This window comes from Stenella coeruleoalba (assembly GCF_951394435.1).
Source record: "Stenella coeruleoalba genome assembly, chromosome: 6".
In the NCBI taxonomy this organism is placed as follows: domain Eukaryota; kingdom Metazoa; phylum Chordata; class Mammalia; order Artiodactyla; family Delphinidae; genus Stenella; species Stenella coeruleoalba.
The window spans coordinates 72,903,136-72,919,068 of record NC_137151.1 but is presented as its reverse complement, the minus strand read 5'-3'; the positions used below and the strand labels follow the sequence as shown (position 1 = coordinate 72,919,068).

Sequence of the window (15,933 nt, the reverse complement as noted above, 5' to 3'; positions counted from 1 at the left end):
TGGGGGAGATGTATTTGCAGTTGGGAATGAAACATCAAGGGTTAGGCTTTCAGTAACTCTGACAGAGACCAGTATCCCAGCATCTGCAGCTCTGGAATTTTCCTATGAAGGCCATGTTTTAGCTGCATGCTGTGGCAGAGGGAAGTAGGAACAGGAGGAAACTGGGGTCAGACTATCTTTTCTGTACTGGTAGTATGATGGGTTTACACCCCTGAGGCTAGACATTCTCACCTTTGTAATAACAGATTATATACAGGAGGTCAGGGTTTTCTTAGAAGGTCATTTGCTTGTTTCTCTGGGAAAACAAACCCCACTAACTCAGACTTCGTCTTCATATAAACAAAATACATCAGCTGCACTTCACTCCAGGGGTTCTCTTTGAAGAACGCAGAATAACAGTAATGGAACCAAGCAGTGGTGTGTTCAGGCTCTGCCCTGACGCTCCCCCCGCCCTGCCCCATCCTGCCCATCAGAAAGGCAAAAATGCAGATGTCATCACCACCCCACTTTCCAAATAATGCAGAGGCACAGAGAGGTTAGATAGCCTGAAGAAAGTTGCTCCAGTCCTTTCTTCCTCTACATTTTTTTTTACCCATCAATACCATTCCTCCCTAAACAAGGAGTAGAAGTAGTGTTTTAGGGAGACTAATCTATTTTAGAGACCAAACCCTTGAGGCACTGTAGAAGGCCAATTTACATATAAGCAATACATTGATTGCAAATTAACTTTTATTATTATTGTTATTATTAAAGCTGACCTGGCTGGCTTTGTCACTCTCTTAACTATAAATTGTGTTAAGTTACTTTATGTCCTTTAAAAGTAGTAAAATGCACTCTCAAAATAATCAAGATCCTCAAATTCAGACCAACTTTCTCCTGGACTCCACATTAGGTTTTACTGTAACTGGCTCCTAATAGCTATATTTCTTTCCCTGAGAGATGCTAGATGTGTGGCTGGAACCAGATGACCACTATTCCAGAGGTCCCAACCACTTTTTCCCAGGCCCCAGTACACCAGCCTGTGATTGATCCATGGGGCAAGGCTGAGGCAAAGAATGCTGGGCAGAATTATGGTGTGGCATTCCTTTAGTTATCAGTCTTCTTCCTAATGGCTGAATTAAGGGTCTGGAAGAGTTCATTTGAAAATTATTATTAATACTGGACCTGGTCCCAGGTGGAACCAATATACTTTAGTCTCTAAGGAGTGGTGGGTTCCCCCAATGAGATAAATTAACTCAAGGAAGCAGATTATCTATCATCTGGTACCTGGTAGGTAGTAATTTACCAATTGATATTCTGGTTCCCTGGAAGAATTAATGTACCTCTCGTTGGAAAATATTCTCAGGCAGTCATTTCACTGCCTTCCTTCTGCACCATCTTTTGGCTCTCAACGCTAGGTTTAAAACTGATCCAGTTCCCAGACCACCTGTTTATGAGTTCATATCTCATGCTAAGAAAACCTGACAAATGAAGTCTTAACTTTCAAAGCAAATTAAGTGAATTGTCAGTCATTTAAAGAAGGATTTTTTCGGGAAGCAGGCGCATAGCACAGGGAGATCAGCTCGGTGGTTTGTGACCACCTAGAGGGGTGGGATAGGGAGGGTGGGAGGGAGGGAGACGCAAGAGGGAGGAGATATGGGGATATATGTATGTGTATAACTGATTCACTTTGTTATAAAGCAGAAACTAACACACCATTGTAAAGCAATTATACTCCAATAAAGATGTAAAAAAAAAAAGGATTTTTTCACACTTTATTAAAAATACTGTGGAACTGTCTAGTGTGGCTAAAACAAATTTGGATGGAAAAAGGTGTGCTTTTCAAAGGTATGGAGACACAGGTGTACTTGCAGGTTGTTCAAGGCCAAAGGCATCTTTAGAGCCCTCCTATGCCAAGAGCAGTATCTTATACATTCTAGCTACTCAGTAATTATTCACTGTCCTGAATTTCACACACTCCATCCAGACGTATCTTCACAGCTTAACACAGGGTTTCTCAACTTCAACAGAATTGTCATGTTGGGCCAAGTAAGTCTTTGTTGTAGGGTCTGTAGGGTGTACTGTAGGATGTTTAGCAGCATCTCTGGCCTCTCCACTAGATCCCAGTAGCACCGTCCCTCAGTGTGACAAGAAAAATGTCTCTAGACATTGCTAGAAGTGCCCATTCCCAAGATCACCCCCATTTGTACCACTGGTCTAATGTTTCTTCTCTTCCTTGAAGTCATTTGTTGCCAGAGCAAATACTTCCAAAAGGCCAACTTAAGTCTTTACTAGTGAGACTAGTATGTATTGATATATCGGGGTCAGAAAGATTCCTGAAAGTTTTGTCAGCTTTTCCGCTCTGTAATTCCACAGGACGTGGGCAGTTAAATGGAGTTGTTGGCACAAACGTGGCCTGAGGAAGATGAGTTCAAACACTCTTCAAGACTAAGCATAATAAAGTGTCCCTTGGTGGTCCTCCTCAACAATGATTGTACTCCTAGCTTTGCTATGTTTGCCAGGGAATCTGTTTGTAGTTGCACAAAATGTCATTAAGCTTTTTAGAAAATGATTTTATCATGTTTCTAAACCTTTTTTTAAAAAAAAAAAAAAAAAGGAAAAACGTAGTCACCAAGCTCAGATTTAACGTTGTCTTTTGTGACTTTGTACTTTCTCGTTCCAGGGTCACAACATCTTTGCTAATTTGTCCTCCAAGGAATACAGTGACCTTATGCAGCTTTTGAAGCAGTCAATACTAGCAACAGACCTCACGCTGTACTTTGAGTAGGTATTGGCATTTGATCTATTTGACAAATGGGTATCTAAAGTTTCAAGCTGTAATTAATTTTCAGGTCCATATTAGGGATTGCCTGTTATTCTAGCACTGATATCAATGTGTAAATGACCTAAACTTTTTGTTGTTGTTTTTTTCCCCTCATCTAAGAGAACTTCATTAGTGTGGTGTCTATAAAACAAGACAATCAGGGCTACAATCACGAGATTTATATCTTTCCTCTGTTTTATGAGCCTTGTTTGGGACTCTTGGCTGAAACTAAGTGATGGCCATTTTTATTTTAGAGACTGGCTAAGATTGCTATTTTAGACTATGATTTCCGGTTAGATCTCTAATGGCAATGATGATGCTAATGAAAAAGATTTGTTGCTGAAAGGATGACCAGAAAGCCCAGCCTTCATTCCTTGCCTCTCCTCTAGCTCTCTTTCTCAGAAGAGCCGTCCTCCTTTTCCCAAAGCTCAGGCCTCCATCTGAGCTGGCGATTCCATCCCGCTCGTTTCCTGTGAGACCTGCTCCCTCGGGTACCACCTCTTTTGGCAGCCTGGTTATCTCTTCCTTCACTGATATGCACAGTTTGCTCTGATCTTAAAGACCAAACAACTTCCCTTCCTTAAAAAATTCTTTGACCTGACCCCTTGGTCTTTAATTGCTTTTCAATTCACCTTTCTTTTACTGCCCACCTTTTAAAATAAATGGAGCACATGAGTACCTTTATTTTCCTAACACCCACTTACACTTTGGAGACCAGCGTCCACCTTCACATTCTACCAGCGCTGTACTTTCAGAGGTCACCAGAGACTTCCTTGTCCCCAAATTCGATGTCATTTACTCATTTCTGATATTTTCTAGCTTCTTTGAGACATCTACAGGTTTACTGATTTCTCATTGTCAATTTCTACTCTCTTTTCTTCCGCAACATCCATCTGCCTTCCTCTCTCCTTTTCTGGATCCCTTATAGATTTCTTTTCTCCTTGCTTCTACGTATGAGTTCCTGAACCCATGTTCTTCTTTCTCTACTCTACTCAGATTCACTCCCCTGGCCTCAGTGCTATATTACCTCTATAGAGGCATAGAGAAGACCCTGAAATTCTTCACTCTAATACTACCTCACATTCTAGACCTGCATCTCCAATGCCCATCTTAAAAGCCTTCAGTGGCTTCATTGCTTTCAAAGCAACCTCTAAACTTGGTTTGCATTTCAAGGTTCTCCCTCCATAATCTGCCCCCAACTATTTTTCATTATTATCTTCCACTTCTCTCCAGCATGATTTGTACTCCAACCAGACAGGTCTAATGTTACCCTTTGTTTTTTGTTTTTCAGAAAAAATAATCCTTTTTGTTAGTTAACTGCATGTTACCCTGTGAAAACACCTTATGCAATGGCCCTAGTTCCCCAATCATCTCACCGTTCCTACATGGAATCCTCTTCCTCCACTTCCCCATCTGGCTGAACTATCTTCTACCACCTTTTCCAGGAAGCGTATGTCACTCCCTTTGAATTTTATTGTACTTGGCACTGCATCAGTTAGAATTAGATTCAATTGTAAGGGACAGGAAACCCAAAATAACAGGAGCTTACTTCTTTGTCGCATAAAAGAAATCTGGAGATAAGCAATCTGCAGTTGGCAGAGTAGCTACATTAAGTCATCAGGGACCCAGGCTACTTTATCATTCTGTGCTGCCACCTTCAAACACATGGTTTCCACCTGAGTCCAAGATAGCTGCTCATTTTCCAGGCAAGATATCCACATTCCAGTTATCAGAAGGAAGGAAGGGACAAAAGAGAAAGGGACCAAAGGTGATGCAAGTTATCTTTTAAGAGAGTTTTCTGGAAGCTTCACATAACAATTCCACTTCCATTTCATTGGTCAGAATTTAGTCACTTGGCCATCCCTAGGTTGAAGGGAGGTTAGGAAAGGAAGGCTTCATTTTGGTTAATTATATGCCCTGCTAAAGTCTAGGAGTTCTATTACTAAGAAAGAAAGGGAAGAGAGATATTTGAGTAGACAACGGATAATCTATGCCACAAGTGTTTATTGCTGGTCTCTAGTGAATGGGTTATGACACAGTACAGTGCAAGGAGTAAAAGGCTTTGGAATTATATTGGTCTGGATTTAAGTCTCGTTCTGGCATTCTAGTTAAACCTGGTGTATTGGGCCCAAGTGTCTATGTCCTCTCCCTTCTGAAACGCCACTAAAATGGCACCAAATAAATTTAAAAGCAAAAACAAAGAGGCGTAAATCAGAGAACCAGAGAGGGCCCAAAACAACTGATAAGAGATAATCCGTTTGTGGAAAATGGAAGGCCAGCTGATGAATGTAACTGATCTGGCAGAGTGGAGTGGAAAGTGGGAGGACAACTCTGAGAAGCAAGCCAGTTTGTCTTGCAGAGCCTTGCTTGGGGCTTAGAGACAAAAAGTACCAGTGAAAAGTGAATGCGACGCTCACAGCTTAAGACAAGGAAATTACTAAAAAGTCAGTTTTTCAGAACACTCAGAGCCCACTAAGTCCTCCACCAGCCTAACCAGATAACTCCCTTTCCTCTATCCCTGGAGAAGGGCAGAGGTTTATTCTCTGGAGAAATGAAAGAAAGCACTCTGGACTGAGAAAAGTTTAAGGTGGGAATGAGACACAGAGCTCAGAAGAAGGGATGAAAAGTTTAAGGTGGGAATGAGACACAGAGCTCAGAAGAAGGGATGAAATCAGAAGAAGGGATGAACAGGTCTCTGGATTGAAACCCCAAGCCCACAGCCCAGTCACCCAGAGGCCAGAATCTGTAAGCCACACATCCAGGTTTCTCAGATTCAGCAAATGGAAGTACAGGAAATGCAGTTAAATTTGAATTTCAGATAAACAATGAATAATTTTTAGTATAAATGTGTCGTATGCAGTGTGTGTGTGGGACACACACATACAACTCCTGCTTAGCCTTTTAATGCCGTACTCTTAACATGCAGATAGCAAGGATCACAGAACATTTTATGAAAGTCTCGCATGTGAAATGCAGAGACCAAAACAAACAGAAAATAAATGGAATTCAGAGAAAACAGGGAGAGGAAGAAAACAAAAACCAAAAACTGTTGTTAATATCCTTAGAGAGCTAAAATATTGCCCCCATGAAATAAGAACAGAATGCTTTAAAAAATAATAGGAGCAAACTGTAGAAGAAGAAAGAGCTCTTGCAAATTAAAAACATGATGGCCAAAATAAAAATCAAATGAAAGCATTGAGAAATACAGTCAAAGGACAACAAGGCAGCAATATGAAAAACACTGCTTTATTTCATTATATGCTTTTTAGTACTGTTTGACTTGTTAACTGTTGTATGTATTACTTTTATAAATATAAATTTAATTAATTTTTAAAATATATTTTAAAAGTAAAAAATCCTAGCTCTGCCACTACATAGCTGTGTGTCATCAAATTATTTACCTCTCTGAGCCTCTCTTCTTCATGTGTAAAATGGAGATAATAGTACCTATGTTATCTGTCTTATGAAAGTCTTATATCTTATAAATGTCTTGTATGTCTTATAAATGGTGGCATCTACAACCTCATTTGCTTTATAGGCTATTTATTTTGCATGTTTTGTGGCCCTCATTTTGACTTAACTGTCATGCTGTTCCATCTTTTTCTGAATTGATGCTCCTGAATTGGTTATTTATGGAAGCCTGTATCCCTTTAATATTCTTATTTCCTGTGTCTGACACTTGCAGGGTTTTGTGTTATTTTTCTCAAAGTAGGCATTTTCCCAAACCAAGTTTCCAAGTAAGTTCTAAGGGAGAAAAAAATGTCAACAGTAGGAGTGCATTCATTAAGCCCTGTTAGGGATGTGACGAATCACTGAGTGACCGCTGGGATGCAGTCAAGGAAGTTGGCTGCAACTCGTTTTCTCATTACTCTGCTCTTATCTTAATGCTGCAGCCCCGGCTAATGTTTGCTGACTCCAGAAAAGCTGGCTTGTTCTCTTTTTGTCAGCCTTATTGTTTCTTTGAGTTTCTGAATAGCTGCTCATTCTCTAATCTAGACCTTCAGGAGGCTGATTCACTTGCCTGTCTAAAGTTGCATTGAAGTACTGCCATATTTTTAGGCAAAACAATTCCTAGGGTTAATGAGGGGGAAAGCAGCTACTACAAACTGTCTCCCAGTTGCTTTTATTTCACAGAGATACAGTTGTGGAATTGGAAGGGATGTTAGAAATGATGTAATCCAATTCATCTCCTTTATTTTGTAGATCAGGTACTAAGCTTGAAAAGGTTAAATAGTGTAGTTTTGGTCACATAACTAATTAGTGGCTAAGCTGGAACCCACACTTCCTGTTTCAAGGCTTTTCCACAAATACTGTATTCCTTCTCTAATGGAAGAATTAAGAAGTAGTTGTCATTTAAGTTGGGGATGCATTACATGGAAACATTGACCTTCCCAGGTGTACATGAATTGGTTTATTATGAAAAGAAGGATGAGTTCCCATCCTCTCTCCCAAAGCAGAGCCAGAGACAGGGGTTTGCATGCACATAGTCTAGTTTTGGAGGTAACATCAGGAGTAGGAGTGGGGGACTGGGACAGTGAAATGGGGAAGGAGGGAAGCTCTTGTAAAGACACATTCCCTTGTTGGTCACCACTGTGGTCAGTCGGGCTTGATACCACAGGGACTGTCTGAAAAGTCTTGTATAAGCTGCACCTCAGAATTACCCACCAGCCTCCAGCCTCTATCAGTGAGGCTGTTCCATGGGAGTTAAAACTTCCATGCACTTCCAGGACGTGCATGCCCAAGGGCTGGGGATTCCTACAGCCATTCCCCATCCCATGCATGGGCGCAGGGAAGTGCCAGGGAGGAAAGTAAGCAAGGCACAGGGCAGCCGAGGCAGGAGCCATGGTGCTGGTTGGAGCAGCAACGGCTGAAGAAAGGTGGACAATGGGGCAGCCTTGTACCCTTTCTAGAAGTTTGGATCATCCTTGGTTCTTCTGCCCTGACTACTTAAATCAAAAGCCTTGACACAGTTGAGGTCAACCAAAAAGGAAGCTCACTGCTTTCCTCCCCTAAGAAGGGGAAAGTCACTCTAGAAGGGGTCAAAGCAGGCAGGGAGAAAGATCCAGTCCTTTTGCAGAGAGGTTATGACTCATTCCTGGAGGCAGGATTTCCTGCCATGAGCCAAAAGGGAAAAATGTAAAATTCCTGGAAATATGGAATTCCTTTAAAAACAACCACAAAACCTTGTAAATTTAATTTCTAATGGCTTTGGGTATGCTCAGGATTCTATACTACAAATGATGGGTGAAAGCAGAATTCACAAGTTTAAAAAACAGAAAATCAAACAAAACCTCAGTGTGAATTTCTAGGCTTCACAACCTAAGTCTGGGGGTTAAGTCTTTAGTCTGATTTTCCAACTCATTGAAAGCATTTTCCAGTTACTGCTGAGTGATTTTCTGAAATTGATTTCTGTGCCTATTTCTGAGTCCCTGCAGTGAATATGGCTTTGATAATTAAATAGTAATTTCAGCATCTCAAGCAGGAATAGATATACCCTATTGGTAACAGCCATGTAACTTTGAGAGAGTCACTCACTTAATCTCTCTTTGCCCTGGTTTCCTTGTCAGCAACATGGGAACAGGTACATCACCCATACCGAGCTCCTAGAGTCCTTGTGGTGGCCAAAGGAGATTACCTATATGAAAGATAATTAAAATTTAGATTAAATAATTTAAATTTGATAACACCGATCATTTAAAGTACCTTATAAAGAAAAGAATCATTCAGCCAGAAAAATTAATAAAATTTGGACCATAAAAGATGGCACTTGTTGGGGCAGACAGAGAGAGAGATCCAAAATTACAAGTGTTAAAACTTCAAAGAGATGTCGTAGTTGCCTTAGACTGTCTGCATGAAGTCAACAAAGATGACCTTGCATCTTCCACAATTAGTAATAAAAACAACACCTAAAATTTCCTGAGTGCTCACTTGGGAGCTTTATATATACATTATTCCATTTAATACTTAAAGCAGTTCTGTCAGAGCAGGTACTATTATTGACCCCATCATACACATGAGGAAACTGAGGTTTGGAGAGATTCAGTAAATTGCTCACCATGTTAAATGGTAAAGCTGAGATTGGAACCAAGTATTTAGACTCCAAAATGCTTGTAACTATTCTGTCATTCTCTCTGCAGTTAGTTTAAGAGAACCAAAGGGGAAACTGAGGCCACTCCTGGAAATACTTGGGCACCAAGGGCAGCAGTAATGCCAGTTCCAGACCCACTAGATATCAAGCCGGTGGCAACTGAACAAACTGCTGATGCCACCAGCAGGCTGTGGGTAGGGTGGAGGCTCCAGGTGAGAGTTGCTCAGGAGCCTCACCTGTGGGGCTGAGACTGCAAGTAGAGGCTCCTTGTTTGTTGTTGAGCTATCCTGGGACATCAGAAGTTGGCAGTTCTTTAGCTTTAATACAGTCGTGGAAGCTGTTGCTCTCAGGTAGCAGTAACTGTTTAGCATTCATCCCCAACAGGTTGTGACCACAGAATACTGTATCCGTCATTTACCAGGTGCCTGCTCCATGCCCAGCACTGTTCTAGGCATAGTATCTCCCTGTATCACCACTAGAATGGGAGCTCCATGAACGCAGACATCTTCCTCTTTAGCTCACTCTTGGAGCCCCCAAACCTGACACACTGCCTGACATAATAAATTCTCAAAATATTAACTCTGTGATATTGAATTCTCATATCAGCCTGCAAGGTAGATATTGTTATCCCCATATTCTAGATAAGGATACCTGGGCTTAGAGAGGGCACATACTTTACCCAAAGTCATCAAGTTGTCTGTGACATGTCTCCATGCCATATTGCCTCAGATCACTATTTAAACCGAGAATTATCCAAGAATTCAGATTTTATAAACCCATTTGGGTGCTTAATGCTTTTCTGGTTGGCTTTCTAAATTCATCAGACTAATCTTCAAATTGAAAATTTTTCACTTCCCTTTGTGCTCTGCAAGCATTCATCAGCCATTATGGAAAATGCCCAGTCTAATGGTTTCTTTGTCTTTGTCTTTCCAAAGGGATGCAATAAGTAGCATTTCTCAAAAGCATCTGATGATGACAACAAAATGTACTAAATTGTCTTAGATTGTTAGGAGTTATGGTTTGACTATCCTTCTAAAAATTAAACTAATATCCAAAATAATTTATTTTATAAAATACAATAGGAACTCAACAAATGTTTCTACTGCTATGCAGACAGGAATATTCATACAAATGTTTATTAAGAGTCCACTATGTTCAGAGTTTTCAACCTCTATAGTAGCCTACACTCAACTAGCCCCATATTGGAAAGGAAGAGGATAAATTAATGCATAGTAAGGTGTAATGACTTACAGGGCTTAACCCATTGTTCTTTCCCAAACATTCTTATATTTTAACAGAGCTGATGAATTAACCCACGGAAATTACTCTAACGGTAAAACAACAGACACAGTGACAGGTTAATGGAAGAAATATTTTGGTACTTTTCTATGCACATCAAAGCATTTTATATCTATTTATCCTCATATCCCCATCCACGTGATATTGCAACTGAATAAAACATGAGAAATTTATCCACTAGCACTTACTGATGCCCTCTTTATGCCAGGCACTGTGCTAGTTGCTGGGGATCACAGGCAGAGAAGACATAATTCTTCCCTTCAGGGACTGAGAACCCAGTGTAAAAGTGAGAAAAACAGTAATACCACATCGTGGGGAGTGCTACGGGCCAAGTAAATGCAGGGGCAACTAGGGCATGCTCTATCCAGCCACCCCTTGGACCACTTCTTGTCCTGGAGATTATGGATCAACTGAACTAACAGTTAGGGCCTTGTATTGTCTAATTTTCTGTCATTTTCAATATTGAGAGTCGTTCTGGTCTTTCCATTTCCTGCATTTGCCAATTTTATTCGTGCTGTCACCAACAGCACAGCACCTAACAGGTAATTTCATTCAGGTTCTTAGCTGGTCATGTGTTATCAGTGCTAGTCTAACACAGGGAGACAATTCACTTTCAAAATAAAATATATGACTTTTTTGCCTTTAGTCATAATTACTGGAATTAACATCTGCCTACTAATTTATTATTCCTCTCTGATGCTTTTATGCCCAAAGTCCAGAAGTGTCTCCAGAATCTGCATTTAGCAATCAGTTGCAGATGTATGGTCTGCCTGTTGAATGAGCTGCAAGAACGCTGAAAGAACAAAATTCCCCTCCCCTATACCCATTCCACCCCGTCCCCTATACTCTCCTTCCACACGTCTGACAATTCTGGAGTTGAAACTGCAGGAGAGTCACAATGATGATTTTCCACCTCAGCAGTAAAACCTTCCTAACATTCATAGAATTTTAGTAGATTCAGAACAGTTAGATAAATAGATAAAGATTATGTGTCCATATATACATGTATAGTTATATAAATTTACAAAAAATGTTCCTGATTAAAATATACACAGGATTGGTGATTTCTCAATTTACAAATAAAAGGTGCCTTGTAGATGAATTACAAACCAGAAAAATTTTCAATGTAGTGATGGGTGACTGGTAACCAATCTTTAAAATTATTTTTGAAGGTAATTTTAGCAGTGCTGTTCAAATGGTGCTTTTTTAAAGATTGCTATTTTTCGGAGTGAAACGTATGTCAGGAGAGCAGAATAAAAGCCTAATAAAAACATATATGATTATAAATGAGATTTTCCAGTAAGTTGCTTTCCACTAGCTGAGGTGTTTGCCATTGTCCTTGAAAACCAAGGTTCCCAATGATCTGCTTGAAAAGTTAATGATATATTTCCTCATGACAAGGAGTCTGGATACAGGGAGCGTTATATAATTTTGTGGATTTTCAAATGTTCGTTTTAGCAGCCCCATGTTTTTAAAAGCACTCCTATTTCTAACAGTTTCACATATGCTGATTTTGACTCTATGATCTATATACACATACACATACAGATGTTAAAAAGAGCATCTGTGTGGGCCAATTTCTCAAAAGCACAGTGAATTTCACGATTATCTCTAAGGAGGAGGTCAGAAATACACCACCTAGAGCTGCAGACTACCAATCTGGTCTGGGCCATCTGCAGCTCTTTGGAGCATCTCATTGTTGACGGAAAGACCTCTGTCTGGTGCCCACCGTGGTACTCAGTACTGGGTACTTCCTTAGTACAGCAGCCTGTGATGCCATTATACCTATGTCCAGATTTTCACAGCATGCAAGCCTATTTTGCCCCCGTTCATGCAACACACAGTTTATGAAGATTATCTCAGGGGGCCAGAACTGGGAAGCTCGGGACCCGGAATCTACCTAGATCTGCCCATAACTACCCTGGGACCCTGGGCAAATCACTTCACCTTCCTTCACCTTGAGTTTCCTCATCTATAAATGAGAGAATTACAGCAGATTTTTTTTCAAAGGTTCCGTATACCCCTAACAATCTGTATTTATAATGAAAACTCAAATTAAACATAGAAATCATTCTATGACCCAGCAATTTTACCTATATATAAGTGTGTGTGTGTGATTTATGTACACAAACACACATAGAGACAGACAGACAGAGAGGCAAAGAGGGATCCAAACCTTGGGACGCCAGAATAAATAGAACCTATCAAGAAATAGCCACACATTGGGCTTCCCTGGTGGCACAGTGGTTGGGAGTCCGCCTGCCGATGCAGGGGACACGGGTTCGTGCCCCGGTCCGGGAAGATCCCCTATGCCGCGGAGCGGCTGGGCCCGTGAGCCATGGCCGCTGAGCCTGCGCATCCGGAGCCTGTGCTCCGCAACGGGAGAGGCCACAACAGTGAGAGGCCCGCGTACCGCAAAAAAAAAAAAAAAAAAAAGAAAAGAAATAGCCACACTTTTGTCAGTGGAGAAAAATAAAATTAGTATGCCACATTTTTCTGTTCTCTATGAAAAGATTCCTTCTGCCCCTCCTCTACCTACCACCCCCTAGGGATAGTGGATATTCCCTTTTGTCCTGATGCAGTAGACCCTGGCTTTGTTATAATGTTATGTGATGCCTATGACTGATTTTGGGTTCAGTTGATTTAAGACTTTCACACCAGCAGCTCTAGGTGTTAAAATTTTCATAATCATGGAGATTTATTCTTCTGGTGCTATTTGGTTGGCATGTCATACATTTGCAATTAAAACAAACAAACTTCTATATTGAGTTAGACGCCTAGGTAATATGCTTCCACTTTACATCAAAAATGTTATGTCTCATATATTGAACATACTCTCAGCAGGTATTCCAATAGTTATGGAGGAAGGGTCAGGCATTGGTTGGGAACGGTGTTCTTACATTTCCCCCAACTTGTTATGTTGTCCACCTGGATCAAGTTAGAATCTAGTCTTCAAGACAGGGCTTTTCTTGGATAGGTTTTAGGTTGTTTTCTTATCTCAATCTCTCCAAATGACAGCTGTGAAGAGTGTAGAACAATTGGAATCTAGGTGGAACCAGTGTCTAAAGAGTTTTTTCTTTAATGAATAGTTTTCTGAGATCATCTTCTTCATTCATTCACCAACTCAACAAATATTTATTGAGCTCCTGGTACATGTCAGGCACTGTTGTAGGCACTGGGGATTCAGGGGTGAACAAAAATGGGCCAGGCTATTGTCCTCATAGAGCTTGCCTTCTAATGATTTCTTAGAATAACTCATAGGATTGAAAAGACATCCAGGTGCTTATGATGACAGAGATGATGACTGACAAGCTCTTTCAGAAGGCCTTCCATGATCTTCCATGACTCTCCTATCTAAGCCAAGTGCCTTCCTCTGTGCTCCCAGGACACCCTGAGCACATCTTAGCTGCTTGGGGCAGCCATTATTCCAACAGCTTGTGTTCGTATCCCAGCTCTGCCACTCACCACCTGGGGCCAGTTCACTCAACCCTTCTGAGCTTAATAACAGTAGCTAATCCTTACTGAGCACCTACTGTGTGCCAGGCACTCTGCTAAGTGTGTGACATAAATCATCTCATTGAATCCTCCCACCAACCCTAACAAGATAGATCCTATTGCTGTTACTCTTCTCTGACAAGAAAACTGAAGCCCAGCAAAGTTCAATAACCTACCCAAGGTCAGTCATGTGGTTAATAAGTGACAGAACCCAGGAAGTCCGCCTGGAACATAATAAGGGCCCAACAAATATTAGCCTCCTCAGGGTGAGGAGTAGCGGCAGGCAACTGAGGTGGGTCACGAAGAGTGCAGCGTCAGATCCTGTCTTTATTTAAAATTTTGATGTTTTGTTCATCATGGGGTTTTTTGTATTTATGCTGATTTTTAAAAACATTGCATTAAGATATTATTTGTCTTGATTACTGAGTTTGGGGCACCCACTTGAATTTTGTACCCAAGGCGAGTCTCTCTCTAACCTCACTCTAGTCCCAGTATCATTAGTATTATCATTAGCATCACCTTTGAAGGGGGATTACCTGTATTTGTTGATCACCCCTGGTAAACTCAGAGATGTTTACAAATTGTCTTGTGTCCATAAAGCCTAGTAAAGAGTTGGCACACAGTAGGTGTTCAATAAATATCTGTTGCACCAAACTTTCTGCTCCACAATTATTCAAAAGAAGAAGAATTTCCATTCAGGCAGAAAAAAGAAGTAGATGACCTCTTCAATCTCCATAAAGTCCAATTAGTCCAGTGTGTATCACTGTTGGCAGTAATACCGTTAATATTATTTACACATCAACCATGGCTATCAGGTATTGAGTATCTACCAGTACCAAACACTTGATGCACCTCATTGCAAATATTCACCGCAGAGCTGGAAACTGAGGCTCAGCAATGTGGAACCACTTGCCCAGGACCATACAGCTAGTGAGTGACAGTCAGCATCAAGCCCAGGTCTGTGTGAGTCCAGACATGGGCTCTTTCCATTCCGCCATCTCTTTCTACTGCAGATCACAGTCAGTGGTGGTGATGTGAAAAAGGCATGACCATGGTCAAAAAGAAGGGAGTGGGCAAGTGAAAAAGGTGGTAAAGGTGCAGTGATGTTGTTGGGGAGATTATTCCATCCGTGGTGTGACCTTGACCTGTACCCACTTGAAGAAGCAAATCCAGGCCCTGCCTTTGTGTCTCAAATAAGGAAATGAGTCACCTGTTTGTCTTCCTGACCTGCCCCCTTTCAGGTGAATTGAGTTGTCCATCTGATCAGGTGGCAAGAAGTCCATACTGTTGGCCAGCTGGTGATGGGGACTCCAGACAAGAAACAGAGAAGCCAATAGCACTCAGCATCTTGTCCTTTGTCCCCCCAGATTACAATGGGTCAGCATAAGTGTTTAAGATCCTACTCTGATTTCCACCATAAATGACATGGTACTATTTTCTAAAGTGTATTCCTTAAAACATCAGTGCTATGGGATTCTGTGGTTAAGTCAGGGTGAGTAGGCTTTTCTCAGTATTTTGCAGAGCCTTCAAAAGGCTATTGTCGTGGTGAGTCTCTAGAGAGGTATATCACAGGCAGCATTTCTCATACCCACTCGGCCAGAGCACTCCTTTTCATGCAGCACCTCCTAAGATTGGCATTTTGTGGGATGCACTTCGGGAAACAGCGTGCCAGAATCCTTTAAATGGTCTCTCATTAGGAAGTGCCAAGAGAGTGAAACCTTGGGAAATGATTCTTAAAGAATAAAAATGGTGATGTCTTTTTTTTTCCTTTCTCACTATAAATATGAAAATCACATAACTAGACTAAAGGAAGATTTTGAAAATAGAAATGTCACCCTATATTCACAATTTGAGAAGATTCCCTTCTTGTCTTTTCCATATCTATACATCTCCAAATGTGTTTCCACATGCGTGTGTATCCAGCACTTAAAATGTGTAGACACATGCTAAATGCGTTGCATGTCGTCTCATTTAATCCTCACAATAACTGAGTCAGCAAATAGGACCCCCAAGTTAGAGCTTAGGAAATTGAGGCTCAGAGGGTTTAAGTGACTTTCCAAAGTTGCAGAGCAAGGCAGTGACTGAACCATTATTTAAACAGAGTTATTTCTGACTCCATAGCCTTTGTGTTTAAGCACTGAAATGGTGAAATAGTTATCTTCTAACCTCTACAAAAGTATTTGTCCTGAATTTACTACCAGGGAGTTTATCGTATCTTGGATCATCATACAGGTCAGTTCTAAGTTGA

The 15,933-nt window shown here is 40.9% G+C and overlaps 1 protein-coding gene and 1 long non-coding RNA gene across 9 annotated transcripts in view; one reads left to right on the top strand and one right to left on the bottom strand.

Annotated features, from left to right (window-relative positions):
* LOC307187466 overlaps nucleotides 1-15,933 on the bottom strand; it is a 142,213-nt gene that overhangs the window by 7,431 nt on the left and 118,849 nt on the right. Inside the window, exon 4 of one of the 2 annotated variants that reach the window (XR_013828613.1) lies at nucleotides 8,339-8,438. This is a non-coding gene — a long non-coding RNA (uncharacterized lncRNA). Of the gene's footprint in view, nucleotides 1-6,362; nucleotides 8,439-15,933 lie in introns of those variants that run through there. The other variant, XR_013828614.1, reaches the window with a different exon arrangement.
* Nucleotides 1-15,933, top strand: part of PDE11A (phosphodiesterase 11A) — a 466,258-nt gene that overhangs the window by 401,650 nt on the left and 48,675 nt on the right. For all 7 annotated transcript variants that reach the window (XM_079923541.1, XM_079923542.1, XM_079923540.1 and 4 more), the window contains one exon: nucleotides 2,663-2,763. In XM_079923541.1, coding sequence (XP_079779667.1) covers nucleotides 2,663-2,763 — 101 coding nt within the window. The remainder of the gene's footprint in view (nucleotides 1-2,662; nucleotides 2,764-15,933) is intronic.